Source organism: Leptonotus elevatus, chromosome 16 (assembly GCF_054856555.1).
Source record: "Leptonotus elevatus isolate MCC_2025b chromosome 16, RoL_Lele_1.0, whole genome shotgun sequence".
Lineage (NCBI taxonomy): Eukaryota > Metazoa > Chordata > Actinopteri > Syngnathiformes > Syngnathidae > Leptonotus > Leptonotus elevatus.
This window is the reverse complement of record NC_141254.1, coordinates 866,427-887,605: the sequence shown is the minus strand read 5'-3', so window position 1 is coordinate 887,605 and position 21,179 is coordinate 866,427. Positions and strand designations below refer to the sequence as shown.

The following is a 21,179-nucleotide window of genomic DNA, read 5'->3' as shown; positions in this document are numbered from 1 at the left end:
TTGCCGCCTTAGCTCAGCCAAAGCCAATTATGATGTTGGAAACCTACAGTTGCTGGCCATAGTATTGGCCTTAGAGGATTGGCCGACTACTGTCAAGCATTGTTTTGTTTTGCAGCAGCCTGACCGCTGGGTGGCGCCATGGCGACACACACACCTGAGGCAGCTGAGGAAGAAACCTGTGTCGGACTATTCACTTGCTCTCCTTAGTAGCCCAAGCATAGTTTCGACTCCTCACTCTTGTATCACGTTTGCCTTGTTCCTCGATCATCCTTGCATTTTGTAAGTGGTTTTATATAGTGACTTTGAGTTTCTGTTTTCTTGCCCCTTTTTGTGCAAGCTCTTTTTGTTACTGTTACTTCTGCGAATTGTACGTGCGCCTTTTGTTAATCATTTTTCTCCTTGCTGTGTGCAATCAATTTCTGGAATGTAGTCAGTGTAGTGCTTGTATAACAGTTTAGATTTACAGTCCCCTAAAAAATAGCCAAATGTCATTTTGAATATATCAATACATGGCCATTTCCAGCCATCTATTTTGTTTGTTTTTATAACTTCTTATTTTGTTAAAGGGTCACAGGTTAATGAAGCGTATCCCAGCTGGCTTGGGTTTTAGTGTAATAAAACATTTAAACATTGTGAAAGAATTTCTTACCAACTACTAAATGGACCGTGCTGGATAGAGGCTTTGTTAGTGTCTGTACAATCGCCAAACACTCCACGGTCGAATTTTTGATAGCTTTAAACGTCAGGACACTGGAGGAGTTGAAGGAGTCTCCATGACCCACATGAGTACTGTTGTACAAGCTGTTATCCACAGTGCCACCATTCAGGTTCCAGCTGACTACAGGGCTAGGGAACCAAGCTGAAGTCACGCAGTTGAACTCCACCTCCTCGTCCTGGGTCACCTTTTTATCACCTTCCTGGATCTGGACTGTACCACTCTCTAATTGACAAAAACAGAAGAGAACTGAAATCATGTTGGACTCATGCACCTTATAAAGTACAGTGTGCCCTTTAGTCTTTACCTACTTTTCCAGAAGGATGTAGCATTCACTATTATATGTCTTCATAAAAATATTCATGTACACTCTTTATAATTGTGATTGATTGTGATTTCTGTTCGATAGTTGTATAACACGAGACCATTTCAACAGTAACAAGCCACAGGAAGTTAGGAGTTACTTCAGTTGTATTCTGTTCATTAAAAGAGATTGTTACTGCCCTCTGATGTATAAGATAGTCACTGCATCTTCTATCTCATGTTACTCAAGCGTGTAACCCAAATTAAAACGTTTCACTGTATGAATGCACGGGTGCCACAATAACATACTATATTGTTAAAATCCGTCTGTGATTTAAACAAACCAATATTAACTATCCATTAGCCAAATTTAGTATAGAAATCTTCAACTTTTTTGCCTTCCAAAAGTCTTGAGTTTAATTGTCCTTCTAAAATGTGAAACATACAGTAACAATCTGTTTTCTATCATTTTGAGCATTAAATCATATTACTAACACTGTGTGTCAATAATCAAAATACTTTTGAGCCCCTGAAAATGTATGCTCATGGCTATAATTGCGCAGTGGTAAATGTGTGTATGTCTAAACTTTGGCTGTTTTAAACCAAATACTGTGATGATAAAGACAAAATCATAATATACTCCAAATATATTGTACTTATGGACTAACATATCTAGTTAATTTGTCTCTAAACACCACACTGCCCAAAATGAATTTCAATTTGAGGTATTAGATGTTTGAGAATCTACAGTACCTTGAACATGTAGCTGTGCTGACTTCGAGCCATAGTCTCCCTGCACAGTACAGATGACCAACCCAGCCTCCCTACGGGAGGTGTTATGGATGGTGAACGTCACGCAGCTGGTGTCCTCGGTGGAGCAGAAAGAGGCAGAAAACTGTTCTGAGGATGAAGATATGTTACCACTTCTGGGAACGGTGAGGACAAGAAAACCTCTGACATTCCAAGTCATGACCTCCCACTTTCCCTGCACAGTGGCATTGAATCGAGCATCCGAGCCTTTTAGAACAGTAGAATCAAGAGGCTCCACTTGGAACTGTCCCATCACTGAAGAAAAAATGACAACCAGGAAAGTGGGAACAAAACATTTGCTAAAGAGTTCAGATAACAAAATACTAAACTGCAACTGGATTCTAAGCATCTCTAACATGATCTACCCTGTATAATATAATATAATATAATATAATATAATATAATATAATATAATATAATATAATATAATATAATAAAATATAATATAATATAATATAATATAATATAATATAATATAATATAACATACAATATGTTGTATCATATTTAAAATGACATAATTGATTACTGATTGTTGTGTTTTTGTCATTTAGGTCAGGGGTTCGAACCTTTTTTAACTAGGGGCCCAACTTTTCCTATAAAAAAGTGGCCCAGGGCCCATTCAGAAATTATGACTTATGTTGACTTATTATTGTTTGTATTTAATAACTACATTAAATCTAGTTCAGGTTTAAAAAAAAAACATAATCAAATAACATGATACAATGTGGTCATCGATTACGTTTATTTATGTGTAAACACTGACACCCAATAAGATGCCCAACAAGGAAAGAAAGCCGGAATCAACTTCTCCGTTTGTGTGTGCGTGTGAGGGTGTGTGTGTGTGCGTGTGTGTGTGTGTGTGTTTTTAAACAAACGTGTAGTGATTCACTCAAGGGAGTTCTTTATGGAGGTAAAATGGGTGCAAAAGTGACACATACACGTAACATGAGGCATGTGCCGCGATTGGCTGGCAGCCAATTCAGGGTGTACCCCGCCTACTGCCTAAAGCCAGCTGGGATAGGCTCCAGCGCCCCCCACGACCCTTGTGAGGACAAGCAGTTAAGAAATTGGATGGATGGATGAGGCATGTGCTCTAACATAAAATGCACATATATGTAACTGGATATTTGTATCAGTAAACCACCAGGCACATATGCATAATTGAAGATCTATATTCGTAAAAAAAACCACAACCATATTGTGGGAATATTTTCTAAGTGCACGGATACAAATCACCAAACACGAGCTCTTGAATCTGCATTTGCGACACTCTGCTTTGGTCGGCACCTAAATCACTGCCAAACTTGTGTTAGGGGCGGGGGGGTGGGGAAGCACAAAGCGCCTCTTGCTGTTCAACATTCAACAATGAAAAGGTGAGTAATTCTGCAAGAACAGAATTAATTGCAGCGTCCATTCGTCTGTTTGTGTTAGAGGATTTATTTTCACATTGATATATGTATATATTGTAAGTATTTGTGGGGATCCATTTTGTTTCTGATTTGGGGGGACGGAACTATTGTAAATAAGTGCGATTGGCGGGAGGATACATGGAAAGGAGGGTGGAGCTAACCTTGCTCTGAAAGCCGAATTCTCGCGAAGTTCACAAACTCCTGAGAATACATCTTGCACCAAGCCCATTGATTTTCACCGATCACAGAGCAACATTGTGTTTGGGGGTGGGATATGCAGCTGTGACGAAACCACGAAGGAAACAAACTAACCTGGGACTAACGTGGGAAACAAACTAACCTAACATGGACGAATGGACGCTGCAATTAATTCTGTTCTCGCTGAATTACTCACGGTTTCCTTGGTAAATGTTGAACAGCGAGAGGCACTTCATGCATATTAGCTGGTAAACATTTTCGTGCTTTTTTTCTCCGCTACGATGGGAACAAAGAGGAGATTTTCATCCGTGGTTGTGATTGGTCAAAACAAACGGGCACATTATACCACATCGTCCAATCAGCTCGAAGTATTGTACGCAATGTCCTGCCTTTACCGAGCAAATCACTGTGGAGTAAAGCTGTGCGATACTTGAGATTTTGGTACAGATCAATACCAAGTAAATACTGGTGTCAATATTGCGGATACCAATACCAAGTACTTTTAGGTTAATAAAATATGGCATTTTAAATCATTTGTTGTATAAAATAACTTTATTTATTTATTTATGTATTTATTTATTCATTCATTCATTTATTTTTTATTTACTTTTTTTTTTTTTTTAATTTTAATTTGCAAATTAGACTTCCTTGTTAGGTTTTTAAACATGCCATAATATAATATCCTAAACGGAAACATACCTCTTCTGCACTCAAAGTAACATCAGCCACCTAAGTTCCTCTCATCCAGTCACATTACATAAACGATACTTAGATGTTGCGCTACACTAATACCAAGCTCAGCTAGTATTTGGAAAAACTCAAACGAAACATAATATGACTCATTGTCATCATATTATGTCAAAGGGATTGCACAGGGACACATGAGAAACCTAAATTAATAAATGTAAAATATCGATACTAGCGATTTGGTATTGATCCGATACTGATACTCACATTAGTATCAATTCTATCGATACTTGGATCGATCTGCACAGCCCTACCGTGGAGAAGTCCCAGATTGATATTGTGGAGAACTCCCTTGAGTGAACCACAATTATCAATCTGGCTATAGACCCGTCTTGCTGACGTCACTTTACCCAGAATGCTTAGCTACCGCTTACCCTCTTGGATGGCAATCAATCAATAAAAATACACGGAGAGAGTTTTCGGTTAGCGTTTCGTTTAAATGGTGGGTAAATATGACAAATGTAGCAAAAACGTCCCTGTAGGAAAGTAGGTTACTGCGACTCATTGGAACCAGCCGTTCTGAGCCTCTATCTCCAAAAGCTGGAGTTGTTTGGAGGGCAGTGGACTTTCCACAATTGTTTTAAAAACCCAATAATTTCCGCCACCCTGACTGCCTGGTGGAAGGCACTAAAAATGACAAAAGCCCAATTGGAGCCCTGCGGGCTTTCTCCCATATGGCCTAACCCCGACTTTCAACTTAACAACCAATCGTTTTATTTAGGTGTGTGGGAGCAGAAAGGAATTACACATCTCCACCATCTTTTCTCAGATAATATGTTTATATCATATACATATTGCTCCAAAAATACAAAATAAAAAAACAGTTTTTTTTTTTTTTACATTATCTGAAAGTTAAAAGTATGATAAAGAAACAAATTCTGGGGGTTTGGGGGTTTGGGGGCTTGGGAGCGGCTGGGGCTGGGTTGTGGTGGGTGGCGGGGGGTGGTTGTGGGTCGGGGGGTTCTGTGGGCCGGTGGGTTGCCTGGCAGGCCTGCCGGGCCCCGTTCTGCTGCGTTGGGCTTGAGGCGCGGGCCGTGTTACGGTGGGGGGCATTCCTGGCTCCTGGGTTTGCTCTCCAGCTGCTGGCCCATGCGGGGCCCGGGGGTTGTGCCTTGGCGCTGCCATGGCCTGGGGGGGTTGTGCTTGCTCTGTCCTGGCCAGGGTCGACGGTTCCCCTCCCTGGTGGAGGTTTTCATGCATGCCAGATCCACCACACCAGCATCTACCGAAATTCAAACACAATCTGCTTCTTCCTCTGGTTGTTGAATCGGTGGAGGCTGATGTCTGTGGATCTCACTCTGCTTCATCTATCCTTCCTTCCTTTCCTCAGTCTTTCCTTTGGTCTCTTGTGGTCTCCCTAATTTGTTGGAATTTAGATGTTTCTGGGGTTGGTGAAAGATTCTGGTTGGTAACCCGGTGGGTAGTAGGTGATGTCTGGTTGGTGCTGGATTTCACTTTCCTTTCTTTTCTTTGATCCTTCCTCGGGTCTCCTGACAACCTCACGACTCTAGCTGGATTCTGAAGTATTCGGTTTAGGTGAACGGTATGGGATTTTTAATAGGTTGTAGGTGAATTAATGTGTACACACTCACACGCACACGCACACGCACACACATACATGCACATGCACGTACTCACGCACATAATCCCGCACATACAAAAAAAGAAAAAGAGAGAAAATAAAAAATAAAAATAAATAAAGAGAGCAATGATGAAATGTCAAATCGGTAAGAACAATACTGAGCTTTCTCTAAGAGGAAAAAAAAAAAGTACAAGATGGATTCTTGTAGTATTTGTGAACAAATACCACAAAATGTCAGCTTGTTGCTGTGTAAGGTTTATTTTCAAGTTGACCTTCTCACCGCGTGTTACCGTCATGAACAAGTGTTGTTGCGACTGTCTCACTGACAGTGTACGCTAAGTGAATACCCAAGGTATAAAAAATCAATCTTGTGCTTTGCAGGGACGGGAAATCTAGTGGCGTTCTAATCCTGCGAGGTCTCAGTATAATATCCCATCCCATCGCTAGTAATTAGTGATGGCTAAATGAAGCGTTTGTGAAGCTCCGAACCACTTGGACAAATTGCTTCGAAAATGGGTTCAGTTCGTGAAGCTTCAGTGATAGTGCCCTCGAAAAGCAGGACTACAATGGATTTTAAACGTAATTTGAAATCTTTGATGCATGCACGCACGCTTGCTCACCCCCCCCACACACACACGTTTGTTTTACTATCTTTGTGGGGCTCTCTCATTGACATAATGTATTTCCTAGCCCCTTCCCTTTTCCCCAACCATCAAAAATGGTTGCCTACCCCCATTCCTTACCCTAACCTCAACCATAACCTATTTCAAACCTAAACTCTAAAACCAAGTCTTGACCCTCAAAAAGAGGTCTAAACTTGTGGGACCTAGCCCCTTAACCCTAACCTTGCCTAATCCTAACCCTTACCCTAACTCCAACCAAAACCCAATTCAAACAAACTCTAAAACCAAGTCTTGACCCTCAAAAAGAGGTCTTGAGTTGTGAGGATCGACCAAAATGTCCCCACAAAGCACCTGTGGTCCCCACGGTGATTGTAAAAACCCAGAATATGATCCTCACAAGGTTACACAGGCAGGAACACACGGAACACAGAAGTTGACCACTAGTAAATCAAGACCTACATTGCTTGCACCACTCCAACGACTCAGTATCATCCGATTGGACCACGACCGTCAGGTGGTTCATTCCAGGTAATGAAGAAATTGCTGCTTCATATGTCATATGTCACATGATTTGAAGAAAGCTCCGAAGATGTCTTTCAATGGAAATCTACTTTATTGCTTCGAAGCTTACTTTAAAGCTTCAGTGTCAGCCTGCCACCACTAGGTAAAGTCATCCAATTTGTCCATCTTGTACATGTACATCATGTCTTTTTCATCAACTTGAGTGTAATTTTTTTTGGATGGGAAGTTGACGGCTAAACACTCGTTTGATCACTGCACCCCATTGTAAGTTATACACTCCTATCTTCCAGAGGGGGGCGTGTTTGGGGAATAGTCACGGGACGTCTGGAGCGCTATAGAGCACATATGATGTCAGTAAGAGCACTACATGAAGCTCCTCAATTACTTCAACATTTCCTTGGCACCACAATGCCAAAAGATGGCACCAAAGCAATGCTTTTGATATCAGATTGGGTTTTGGCATGAGTGCAAAACAGTGAATTTGAAAGTGTGAATCCAAGAGCAGGGCATTGTGAATATGCATGGTAACACATACTGTATTTTCATATTACTTATTGTGTATTCTATAATTAATTTTAAGGTTTTTGTAGAAATAAAGGCCTTTTGCGGGAAACTGACTACAATGAGGCCCAAAGAAAACTAGTTTGAAATCTCTGCTGTAGATTATCTTAAATATATTAGGCTCTTGATCACGCTCCGGCCTCCACATTTAAATTGAAGACTGGAGGTAGTCCTGGTTCTTTGTCTATAGGTGGGATGACCACCAATGCAGCCTGTTCCCTACCTCTTATCCACAATCACGACCTTAAAAGGAACCCCGATTGTAATGACAAGTTTGCTCCATATGATTTATTTGGTTGTTACTAACATAACAGTGGGACTAATTCTTCAAAAATAATTTCCAGTTTGTTAAATTTTGTAGAAACTGTATTTGCACGTATGCCACCATAGTTGTTTACGTCGCAAAGCATTCTGCGTCTTGACGTATATAGTGACGTATTTGCGCTCTGCAAACGGGTATAAAGAAAGCGAGGTAAGCTTAAAGTGTTCCCAAATAAACAACATGATCGGAAGAGTCACCCTGCCCCACACCGTGCTCTCGTCTTTGACTATAATAATAATAATAATAATAATGGATTTTTTTAGATCGCAAGATCTCAAAGGGCTACAAGTAGAACAGAAAAAAAAAAGAAGCATTTTTTAGTTATAAAAACATCTAAGGAGTTCTTTGAGATAGAGGGGGGCATGACCATAAAGGCATTGGTGTGTGAGGAGGGAAACCTTGTATCTCATCCTGGTGGAGACGCAAAGCCAGTGGAGTGAGCTAAGGATCATTGCCAATATTCGGGTTTTGTAAGGCCATTCAAACGTGTGCAATAACCTGAATATGCTCTTCTTCGGGTTTTTAAAAACGCGAATAAGACCCCTGGGTTACCCCTTTCAATACCCGAATTCTTGCTCATATAAATACGCATTCGGAATACCTCGATTCAACGGTGCATTGTTTTTTGCTGTGTGCATGCTCTCCATTTTCTTCTTTTCTTTTTCTTCGCTTCTTTTAATTCACAAGGAATCTTGGTCTTTGTAGTAACAACTTATATGCGCAGCTCCGTCCCACTCCCTGAAGGAGCCTTGCTTGAATACATTGATTTCTCTGCAGCGATTTCACATTATTTGTGTCTCTAAGCTGAAAACGCCACCGTTTGTGCCTATTAGTAATAGTATATAGTATAGTAGTCTATAAGTCCGTGCTTCTGGTGTGTAATCAACCGGAAATACTCAAGTCGGTGTAAACAAACATGACGCTCGCAGCAAAGAACCACTTCTGGAGCTTTTATTGAACATAGTAAGTTAAAAGCAGAAATGATGATACGTAATGTCCACACATCGCGGTCTGAACGGGATATTCCAGTCAATCCCAAATGACTACGTAAACGAGAGTAACTCCGTCCACCACGCGGGTTACCTCGATTGTTTCACAAACCGAAATTCTGACCTTAACCCGAATATGGACTGCATGTAAACTAGTCACTGACCAGAAGCGTTCAAAGACTTTGATCGCCAAAGTCTCCTGTGACACGGGTGACTCTCCCGATCGCATGTTGTTTCTTATCTTACTTTCTTTATAGGCTACCCATTTGGTTTTGCTCGGCAGAGAGCGAGCGGCCATTATACATCATTACACAGAATGCGTTACGACATAAACAACAAGAGCGGCGTATGTACAAATAAAGTTTCTACAAAATGTATTCACTGGAAATTATTTTTGAAAAATGAATTACATAGTTATGTTAGTGACAATCAAATAAATCATATGGAGCTAACTTGTCAATACAGTCAGGGTTCCTTTTTTGTGTATTCAGTATAGAAAATGGATGAATACTGTAGATCAGGGGTGCTCAAGTTCGGTCCTCGTGATGAGTTATTAACATTGTTTTTCAGTTTCAATTTATATTTTAGCCGTTTTGGATTTAGTTAACTCAGTATGGCTCATAGAATTGTATTATCTGTCACTCTCAGAAGAAGGGCAACGGGTTTTTGTATTTGCTATCTTGAAGGGAGTCTAGGACCGGTCTCTGCCGGTCGGAAGGGAGGCACAGGCTGATTATTATTATTTTTCTCTAATCTGATTTATACCTATGGGAACTCGGAGAGGGAGTAGACTGGTATTTACTGAGTTGTAAACAAATGTACTGTGGGCTAAGGGAGGAGACTTTTCGTATTCACCCACTTTTCAATAAATAATGATGTGCCGGAGTAGAGGACACAATCTGACCAGAACACGATTTGAGTGTCGTCAGTTTTTGTCATCAGAAGCTTCTGTTTTAATGATACCTTTGCAAAGGGACTTCTTCACCAAAATCTCACCATTCAGTTAATTGAACACGAAAAGAGTACAATACTTAATATTGTCTACTCTAACAAATGGTGTCCCCGACGCTGAATTATAACGAATGGTGACCTCCTCCGCTGAATTCTAACGGATGGTGGTATTCTGACGTAGAGCAAGCTGCGGCGTTCACGGACGGGCGGAACTTCTAGGCCTAAATAAATAAAGTACGGTAAGTGGAGACTTTTATCCACGTAGGGAGGTTCTGTCTGTTTGGGTCCGCTGCAACTGGTTTTTCGTCTTCCAAATTGTCTAAATTTTAAATGAGATCTGTGTGAACAAGTTGTAGTTTGATGTCGTTATATAGTTGGGATAATTCCTACGATATTGAACTAAACACGTCGTGGGGTGGTGCATTTTTAAGTGACGTAAATGCAGCCTGTTGAGAGATGAAGCTTTTTTTGTACAGGAAGAAATAGCGGTTAATTTGTTAATTTGTTTGTTTCGTCACGCTATGAAGAATCCTTAGACCATAATATATATTGAATAAAAGGGTTTGCCGGATGACGTAAGAAGTCTTTCTTTTTACTAAGTATCGCGAAGATTATGGTATGCGCTCTGTTTTTTTAAGCAGTTTAGGCCGATCGGGGACTAGTATCATAATTGCTCATGACTCTTGGTGAGAACGTCCTTTTACACGTAATATGTTTTTTGAAAAAGCGCCTGTTTGAAATTGAACAGTATTGAGGGGTCCAGGTTGATTACAGTAATAATTGGATTTGTGTTACTGTATTTGCAATCGAGAGATTACGTGAATTTATTTTATTTTTTGGCGCTCCTACGATTGTAGTTTTGGGGTCAGGATTACCGTATGAATTCCTTTTGTTCTACGGTTGAATTCGATAGCGCGTGACAAGTTATTTTAAAAATGAGCGCCTTGCAAAAATTTTGCAATATATGGAGAACAGTTTAGCTCAGCGGGATTGGATAACCGCTGTGTATAAACGAGAGGTCACGTGATTCTTATGTGTGTCTGTTGTGTGGCCATATGTGTTAACCTATTGAACTATTATATTAAAAGTGAGACGTCACTGTATTGATAAATATTAATACTACTTGCGTAGAATAGAAACCGAAAGTAAAAAATAGCCTACAGACAAAATGGAGGCGATTTCGACCCGGATACAGAATGGTTTGTCCTGAATGCGCTTCCGGTTTATAGTCGGGACTTGTGAGTCGCAGCCATGCGGAGAAAATAAAAAAAAAGCGTCGATGAAAAATGAAAAACCAAACTATGGATCGATTGTATGAAAAGCTTTCGCTGGACAAAATGGTACGTCAGACTTTTGTATTTTCTTTGTTGGTCATGATGTAGTGGCTGAATTTGATGCTAAAATGACTCCAGCATTTGTGGAGCAGTTTACGGGTGATTTGTTCGAAGTTAACCCGTTTACTGAAATCACCGTACAAAACTGCGGTTCAAATGCCATAAGATTTGTAGACAACGAATTGGTAGAATAAAACCGTTTATTATTTTCTAATGATTAAAGAGTGTGTGCGTATGTATTTGAGTGTGTGACCTAGCTTCTAAAAGGTGGGGGCTATTATTGTGATTGTGAGTGAGAAATGTGATTTTGTTTGTTTTTCTTCAATATTTTTAACTAAGTTTGGTGTTGTTTTTGTGTGAGATGAGACTGTTGTGATAGTGCCGTTTGTTTTATTAATGGGAATGTGATAAAATAGGTTTTGCGATGTATAATGTTAAGATTTCTCCCCCCCCCCCCCCGTTTCTAGGTTGGAAGAAAAGGAGGGGGCTGTGGGTTAGAGCATAATGTGTCCTCGTAATGGGATTTTTTCTTTGTCAAAATGGTAAGAGAGGAATGTTAAACAATAAAAAATATGTAATAGTATTTGGAAGATATTGTTGAGTTTTTGTAGAAGAATATTAAATTAGTGTTTTTTTTTTGTTTTTTTTAGTGACTGAGCCAATAGTTTTTACACTTTAATGATTGATGAAGATGGTTAATTTGTTAACTTTCTCTTTTCGGGACAAATGAATAAAGAATAATGATAAAATAATGGTATTTTGTTTGAGCTGTGTTGAGTTGACATAATTATGCCTACATCTGTACAGCTGTGGCTGGAAATAAGTGAAAGAATAAGAAGTTATAAATGTTTTTGAAATTGACATAATGATAATGATTTTTAATATTTGTTTTTTCTCTGAGTGTGTCATTTCAGAAACTGATGTTTGAGTTCCAAGGCAGATGAGGGTTTGATGGCTTTCACTGATTACAAACTGCGAACGGGATGCGCCCCAGCTGCTGATACGTTGTATTTGCAAGTATTGCTAGTAGCTATTTTGAAGGGGTATTTAAAAAAAAAAAAAGGGCTGTTTTTTTACGAAACATTTTTGAGAAAGCAGGAAGTGAACTGTCTTGCTATGATCCCATTTCCTCAGTCTGGCATTGTAGTGCATTGGATCGGCCGGGTGCATTCGTTGGTTGAGGTGAGCGCCTGGAAGGACCGAAAATGTGTCATCGGATCCACATTGCAGACAGCGTCTGAATGGATGTGGCAGAGATCAAAGGTCAAAAGCCGCAGAGCAACAGTCTTCTCGTCCTGTGCCTACAAAAAACATGATGCTCAACTTCCACAATGCCCAGTGACTGTGTACAAGCCTCATTACAGAGATGTCTTCCCTCATCGCTGATACCTGCTGAACTTTGTCTGACACAGCCCCGCCCTGAACATTGACTTTTGAAAGCTGGTGGTCTGACTGGGATGCGACCCTTCAATCAGTGAAATGCTGCACGGTGTATGCAAGGCATTTTTAATGTGTTGAATGGGGAACTGTGATCTATAGCAAGATATTTCAGGAAATTGAAAACGACATATGTAAATTTGAAATGAGGGATTGAGAAAATGTATTTCAATCTATAGCCTATTAAATTTTTGCATATATTTTTGGCAAAATCAGTTTCTGAATTGGTACAATGGGAATTTTATTAATATGATATGATACGATATACTTTTATTTTCCCCGTGAGGAATTATTTTTTTTGGACTTCGTCCAGCTGCAGCTACAGTATAAAATAAATTTTAGAATAAAATGAGTAGTAACAAGTAAAAGACTAACTAAGAGTTTGATGGTTAATTTTAGATTTTTTTTTTTACAGCACTGTGTTTTATGAATCCCAGAAATATTTTGTGTGCTGTGTTTTTTACGAGCCCCACTAATCTGTAAAAGAGGTGAGGTTGATTAGCAGTTTAAATAATTTTTAGTTTGCTTAACTCTAGGAGAATTAGATTAATATGGTTACCTCTATTTTTATGGTCCCAAAGTCATCATATATTAGTGTCTTACATTGTATCTGCTTGTGCTCATTTTTATAGTGTTTTGTAGCTTTTTCGTTTACCTCATAGCCTGATTTAGAGGGTTGTGTTATTTACGACGTCTTTTGAGTTATGAGGTCTCTATTTTATCCTCCCTTTATCTTGACGTGTTTGAAAAAATCAGTGGATCTTTGTCAAATGAGGGAGTTTATGTTTAAGAATTTAACCAATGTAGACGAATTAGTAGATTAAAAAATGAAAAGGTTTTGAAGTGATAATCCGCAGTTTGAATATGAAAAGGTTTTGAAGTGATAATCCACAGAGGAAATCGAGCAGCAAAGTAAGTCTGAAGCAAGCAAGCACAATAATGCATATTCGCCGGATAAAGGTAATTATATTATATTATATCTTTTATCTCAGAATCACATTTGAAAAATGTAATGTTTGGAGCCCAGTGTTTGCAAAAGTGTATAGATAATATGAATATATGTGAGCTTTTTCCAGGATCATCATGATTCGGCCGGTCATGGGATTCTGGGAAGAGAATATATGATATGCTAGTAAAATGATTCCTTTCAGGATGGTGAAAGGCACAGTTATGCAAATTTAGAACAAATTTAGTCGTGGTAAAAAATTACCTATTATTGAACAAAACCTATTTGAACAATAAATATTTACAAGCTCTGTCTTATATTAATGAATGAGCGAATGTCATTCAACTCAATCAAAGGCTGGGCTCTATTTTAATGTCACAAAAATAGATATTTTCCTGTTCCAACAGCACAGGACCTACGGATCTTAACCAAATAACATTTACTAATCCCAACTAACAAAAACTATCAGGGTTTTTCCTCCAAATAAAATTTATGTGGGTTTATGAGAAGACTAAAAACATATTCCGCTCTCAGGTTGATAACGGAAAGGAGAGACGAAATTCCACAACTGGTCTACAAGGCTGCCGGCTATCTCATCAACTGATGATCATCAATCTTATCACCTCCGACCTGGGAGCCACGTCAGCTGACCCAGTGTTCGGTTCTGGAGCGGCCGTTTCGACATCATTCGACATCGTTTTGACATCATTCAACGGATCAAGTCAAGTGCCTTTTCCTGGGCAATCATCACGAGAATCACATTTGCAGGCAATCTATTCTGGGGTTCTGCAAAAAAGATGACAACGACATCTTTTCATTCAACAAAGAACTTCATCACGAGATGGCTTCAAAGAACGCATATTCGTCTGCCGATACATTGCGACACTTTTTAATGAACAACATTTTATGTTAAGCCTCACATATGCTATGCTTATTCCACTAAAAATCTTTTAAATGTATCAAATTGTTTTTTAATGTCATATGATTGCTAAACTACCTCCTCTTCTGTCAAAGGGATGTTTTAATGATAATTATTTCCACCACACAACCATTGAAAAAAAATGTTTTAATGTGTTGAGCTCTCATGAGCTCAAATGAGGGAATGATGAGTTATTAACATTGTTTTTCAGTTTCAATTTATATTTTAGCCGTTTTGGATTTAGTTAACTCAGTATGGCTCATAGAATTGTATTATCTGTCTCACTCTCAGAAGAAGGGCAACGGGTTTTTACATTTGCTATCTTGAAGGGAGTCTAGGACCGGTCTCTGCCGGTCGGAAGGGAGGCATAGGCTGATTATTATTATTTTTCTCTAATCTGATTTATACCTATGGGAACTCGGAGAGGGAGTAGACTGGTATTTACTGAGTTGTAAACAAATGTACTGTGGGCTAAGGGAGGAGACTTTTCATATTCACCCACTTTTCAATAAATAATGATGTGCCGGAGTAGAGGACACAATCTGACCAGAACACGATTTGAGTGTCGTCAGTTTTTGTCATCAGAAGCTTCTGTTTTAATGATACCTTTGCAAAGGGACTTCTTCACCAGAATCTCACCATTCAGTTAATTGAACACGAAAAGAGTACAATACTTAATATTGTCTACTCTAACACTCGAGAGCCCTTATCCAGCCTGTTTTCCATGTTTCTCTCCACTAACACACTTGATTTATGATCAGGATCATTATCAAGCTTCTGCAAAGATTGCTGATGAGCTGATCATTAGATTCAGCTGTGCTGCAGGAGGGAAACATGGAGAACAGGCTGGATAGGGGCTCTCGAGGACCAAATTTGAGCACCCCTGCACTAGAGTGTCAATTCCTTACAGTATCCAAAGCATTAGAACGATCTATTGCAGAGTTGAGATCAGTGTTGAAGTCGCCAGTCAATATATTGTTTGTTGCGTCACATAGTAAGGGTAAAAAATTATGGGGGGTAAAAAGTAGGATCGTCCTTGTTAGGTCCATAAACATTAGCAAGGGTGAAGGTGATCTGATTGAGAGTTACATTAATAATAATAAATCTACCTTCTGGATCAATGACAGATAAATTGCAGCTGAGTAAAATATTTTTGCCAATATTGAGACACCTCTTTTCTTACTATTATAAGTTGATGAGAATATTTGATTGTATTATTTACTATTGAGATAGTGTTATTCTGATTTGCTATGTGAGTTTCTTGTATGAAACATATGTCAGCCCTTAACTTAGTTTTTCTCATTTGCTAAACTACTAAACCCCATTCTCTGAACCAAATTCTCAATTTCCGAGACTAATTTCTCGAATGAAACACTTTTTCAGCCAAACCTTACACTCAATTCTCAAAACTTAGCCACTCTTTTTGGATAAACCTTAAACACATTTCACACTATTCCTAAAGACTTTTCACATAGTAATACACGAGTGTTGCAAAATTTTAAACACTTACAGCAGAATATGAACACAACTCCAACACAGTTGTCATCTTTCAAACACAACAACCCGAAATTGAGCCTTAAACCAGGGCAAATTTATTGGAGGCAATGGAACAGGCCTGTGATGATCTACAGTACCTGTGGAGTCACACCAGAGCATTTTTTCCCTTGTTGCCTGGCAACTTGCCTGTAGATGGATGGAATTTTTTGTGGAATATTATGTTTATTTTCATTAATATAATCCTGGATTCAAAACGGTTCCTGAACTGCCCAACAACCTTTACCAGACTACTTTAAAAAGTTTACAAAATAGCATCAAACAACTTTCCTCAAGCAAACTTAATATACTGACCTCCAGGTGCAGACAGTATTAGCCAGATGCACATTCCTACGTCCATATTTTATTCAACCTGAAAGATGCCAATGGAAATCATGTGAATGATTGTAGGGAATTACATTATTCTTTGAAGCATAAAATAGTACAAAGACAGTTTGAAACCCCCACTCAATAAACATTCCCTTTGTTTTTATTATTTAAGTATTTCGACCCAAACTGTGAAATAGGCATTAAAGTGTAAATCAACAGGAAATCAGTCTCTTGCTCGACCCCCCTCACTAATATTTGAAAACGGTGCTCAAAGGGGATGCTGCCTGGAGGATCGTTGGGCTTGCGAATGGGGAGAGGGTTGGGCGTGGTCTGGCTGTGATTGACAGCAGCAGTGAAAACTATGATCTAAACCTTTTCTATTCTACGACAAGCTATGATAAATAAACTAACTAAACACTATGCTAATAAATCACTAATCTGAAAATCGGTATAAATATGTTTGCTACTCCAACTCGCTAAGGAGGCGTTTAAGAAGGCATGAGACCGAGCCGGTGGGTGGCATAGTGAGTATGTCATACTGTACAAGTGACATAGTAAACAAACAGCCGAATTGTGTTTATCCCAGTGTTTAACCTGAAAATGGCGCAACACACACACGAGTTTTGCCCCAAATTCAAGCTTTCAACAAACATGCACTAAAATGTCAAAATAATGACCAGGACATGTAGACGACATAGTAGACACCAGTTTATACAGTTCATCAGCAAAAAAATAAATAAAATAATAATAATAATAAATAAATAAAAATTCAAACAGATATGTATAATTTTTACTGTTCAGTACATGTTGATATACGACACAAACTATAAATGTATAGAGAAAAAAAAAGTTTTCTAATTTACTGGTGACTGTTGTAAAGGTAGCCCATGTCTATCACACTGCAAGCATGGTTGAGCTATAACTCAGCTGACTGTGCTCTAAAGCTGAACACTGAATGGCAACCATGAAATATAAATGGCAAAATAGGCTGTCTCCACATAATGTGGCATTAGGCTTTTCATAAGTTACAGGATGAATGTTCTGCTTAATATGTATTGTTTAATATTAATGTATACAATTAAGGTAAGCAGGAAAGATTTCGGCCTTTCCGTCCGGCGGTCTCAAGGAAGCTCCTTCAGAAGCTGGAGGTCGGCACCGTGTCCAAAATGCGGAGGGCAACACGGTCGAAGCTTTTCGGGTGAACTGACGATCGGTAGCAGCCAGGAGCCGACAGGGTCCAGGATACCCCACAACGGAATACATCCATGCGTTCGGGAACGAGAAGGGGACGAAGCTTGTTCCAGCGCCTGTTTTCGCTTCACCAGCTGGCCGCCGCGTTTACCCCGGCGCCGCTGTCAACACCGGTATGAGTTGTTTATGTTTTTATATTCCGCCCCGTAAAGAGGTTGCCGGTTGCCTTTAGAAATAATGACTACCGCCACCGACGGAACGGAGGGGAATTACTTCTCGCGCATGCGCTGAAGGTACGTAATAGTCGGTGCGGTGTGTACGTCATTTTTCTACGCGACGTGCCGACGTCTGGGCCGACGTCACAGGGGGTAGGCATTGATCACATTTCACATTCACGTCGGATTGGTTTATCTAGGCCTTAAGGCTACTTAGGGTATGAGCTGAGCTCATTCACACATGTAGAGGGAGTAATAACGAGATAAACATTACCCTATCCATATTAAATGTGAATTATGACACCTCTTTCTCCTATGTCCATCAAATAAGACTTATTTAATAATTTCATATTTTATTTTTATAATTGTCATTTGATCTGAGAGGTGTTTTCCAACCTGTGGAATCAAGGCACTTATTTTGCATAAGAAAAACCTCACGGTAAACCAGCAAACAAAAATAAAAAGTTTTCAAACTGAAATAATGATCTCAACTCAGTTTAGTCACAAATGTACTTAGTGTGAAATCTGGGTTTGTATAGTTCAACACAAAGCTGATATATTTGCAGGTAACCATGACTTAAGTCTGTTGTATGAATGGCACAGACTGATACACAGGTTGGTTTTACACTTTTTGCCATCTAACTGAAGAGCAGTTATTTGTTATGCCTAACAAATAACATATAGTGGCAGGCATTTGTTATGCCTGCCACTTTATGCCACTGGCATAAATTGAATAATAATTTAAATGATAATACAATAATAATAATAATAGTTAGCATTAGAATAATATACACTCACTTTTTACTCCAAGACATAATTAATTTTTCTAAAACTGCATCAGGAACTGAACCGAAAACCGTGTGCACAAAACTGTGGAATTTGTGAACCGTACCAACAACAACAACAACAAGTACCAACTAGAAGTTACCAAGATCACGTAAACATGAACAATTTAGAACAGTTGTATTTCATGGTAGAATTTGATGTTGTCTTAATGTGGAATCTGTGATATGATAAGAATACAAATGTCTCTTACACTGTACTTTATCACATTTCCATCAAGAATATATTCACTCAACAAATACACTTTAAATAGAAACTTTATAATTTTTATCTTAACTGCACCTCTGTATAACTATTGAACACTTACCTGTAATAAGTTCCTTCGGAGTGTACCATGGAGCTAAGCTTCATTTCCTGAAACACCAGCAGGTGAGCTTGCAGCTGCAACTCTTTTGCTGGGTACAAGGGTCATTGGCCCTTGAAACCCAGCCCTTATTTGTCCATAGTGACTGCTATCTACTTAAGTTCTCGACCGCCGTCAGACTGTGGTGTGTGAGGATGGCATTTCAGAATGCATGAACCGAAAACCGTGTGCACAAAACCATACCAAACTGTGGAATTTGTGAACCGTTCCACCCCTACAAGTACCAACTAGAAGTTACCAAGATCACGTAAACATGAACAATTTAGAACAGTTGTATTTCATGGAAGAATTTGATTTTGTCTTAATGTGGAATCTGTGAGATGATAAATTAAAAAAATATATACAAATGTCTCTTACACTGTACTTTATCACATTTCCATCAAGAATATATTCACTCAACAAATACACTTTGAATAGAAACTTTATAATTTTTATCTTAACTGCACCTCTGTATAACTAATGAACACTTACCTGTAATAAGTTCCTTTGGAGTGTACCATGGAGCTAAGCTTCATTTCCTGAAACACCAGCAGGTGAGCTTGCAGCTGCAACTCTCTTGCTGGGTACAAGGGTCATTGGCCCTTGAAACCCAGCCCTTATTTGTCCATAGTGATTGCTATCTACTTAAGTTCTGAGAGCTTGATTCTATACCTTATGAGTCAGTTAAGGTATATTACGTATGTATGCATGTAACCGTTGAGGTACTAAATTTTACAAACCATGTAACTATGTTTCAAATTTTTTTGACAAATACTGCTGTGGTCAACAAGCATCAGAAAACTTAACTCTGTCTCATCACACGACTGTGGAATATAATGCCATATACTGATAGAGATGTATCATATTTTAATTACATGCTTTTTAATTGTGATTACTTGTTTTCGCTAGCGTGGAATGCCACTGCATAATACAGCATTGTTTATAATGTAAACCTCGCATGTGGTACAATTAAGTTAGTATGTCATACACATCTACAAATACAATGTAGATAAGACCTTTATAGTGACAAATAAAGTGGCCTGATCTGACTTAATAAACACCCCTGCTTTATATCAATCAAATATATTTTTTTATTGATTTATTTTTTATGGCATAAAATGACATAAAATTTACATAAATGAGAAACAGATCTGTGTCAAAACTCCACAGAAACAAATTATCAGTGGCGTTGTACTGGTGTTGAGCTGAGCGTGTAAGCGGGCGGGGCCTATGAAAATGTGTGAGTGGGAAAAGTCCTATTAGTAGTTAGTAGTTAACTCATTTGCGCCCCAAAACGTATAAAAATGTTCTATTAAAAACATATTTATTCGTTGTTTTTGTTAATTTTTTTATACTAAAGCATACAGAAGGCTTTGACCTGAAGAGGTCGCTTAAAGCAATGGTAGTTATTACAAAAAACGGCCAGCAGGTGGGAGCAGAGTATAAGAGATCAGCCAAGGCCATGTTGCAACAAGCTCTTTTTTCCAGTTTTCAACAGGTTTGTGAATAATGATGAAATTTAGCTATAATCTAATGCTAATTGCTACACAATGGAAACAGATAGAAATATACTTTTTTTTCCTGATGAAAGAAGATACTCTAATCTTTCTTCTGGTAGGTTCCATGTTTTTATAACAATAGATCACAATATTCTGTGGGCTTTGCAAAATTAAGTCAAAATCCAGTAAAACAGCCGGGAGCGAAGGGGGTTGCGTTAGTGAAAATGGCTGGGAGTGAATTAGTTAATAATATATATCTAAAATTATCTTGCGGGCTGGATATAATTGGATGTGGGGTCGTATTAGTGGAGGCCTTGAGTTTCACACACCAGCTTAAGATATTTAAGAATCCCCCTAATAATAAGGTGCCTGGAGTCTTTATAAACACAAATGCTGCTGTACTCAATATTCACCCCTAGAGTTGGGTGTCGGATAATTTTGTGCTTATATCAACCTTCATAATGCTGTTAAGTATTTAGTAAAATTGTGTTGATTTGTGATTTCATGTTATTTTAATAGTAATTTTATTTATACTGTGTATTTGTACTTTGCACTGTAAAGCACTTTTTGACTCTGTGAAAGCGCTCTCTAAATACAAATTACTTTGTTGTACCACTGAGTTTTTGAGTGATGGAGTATACAAGTAATGAAAAACGAATAAACTTGGTCATAGGCCTACCAGCAACATGAACACAGCAAACGAGATTGTTTTTCTTTTGTAGCTAATCTTCTGTGCCTTATAGCTATATGATTGACAAAACACTTATTTCATACATTCGAGATGCTAAAATTAATTACTCTTGCTTTTTATAGATTTCAACTTTGTATCTAGTGCTGTTACTGCTTATGGTACGA

At 38.7% G+C, this 21,179-nt stretch overlaps 1 protein-coding gene across 7 annotated transcripts in view; it reads right to left on the bottom strand.

Annotated features, from left to right (window-relative positions):
• The window catches only part of igsf5a (immunoglobulin superfamily, member 5a), a 55,504-nt gene extending 36,113 nt beyond the window's left edge, over positions 1 to 19,391 (bottom strand). For 4 of the 7 annotated variants that reach the window (XM_086057968.1, XM_086057972.1, XM_086057971.1 and 1 more), the window contains exons 1-4: positions 18,790 to 18,951; positions 16,219 to 16,276; positions 1,772 to 2,083; positions 650 to 940 (exon numbers count right to left, since the gene is read on the bottom strand). In XM_086057968.1, coding sequence (XP_085914094.1) covers positions 650 to 940; positions 1,772 to 2,083; positions 16,219 to 16,264 — 649 coding nt within the window. In that variant the 5' untranslated portion in view covers positions 16,265 to 16,276; positions 18,790 to 18,951. Of the gene's footprint in view, positions 1 to 649; positions 941 to 1,771; positions 2,084 to 16,218; positions 16,277 to 18,789; positions 18,952 to 19,317 lie in introns of those variants that run through there. The other 3 variants (XM_086057973.1, XM_086057970.1, XM_086057969.1) reach the window with 3 other exon arrangements.
• Positions 19,392 to 21,179: the final 1,788 nt, after the last annotated feature.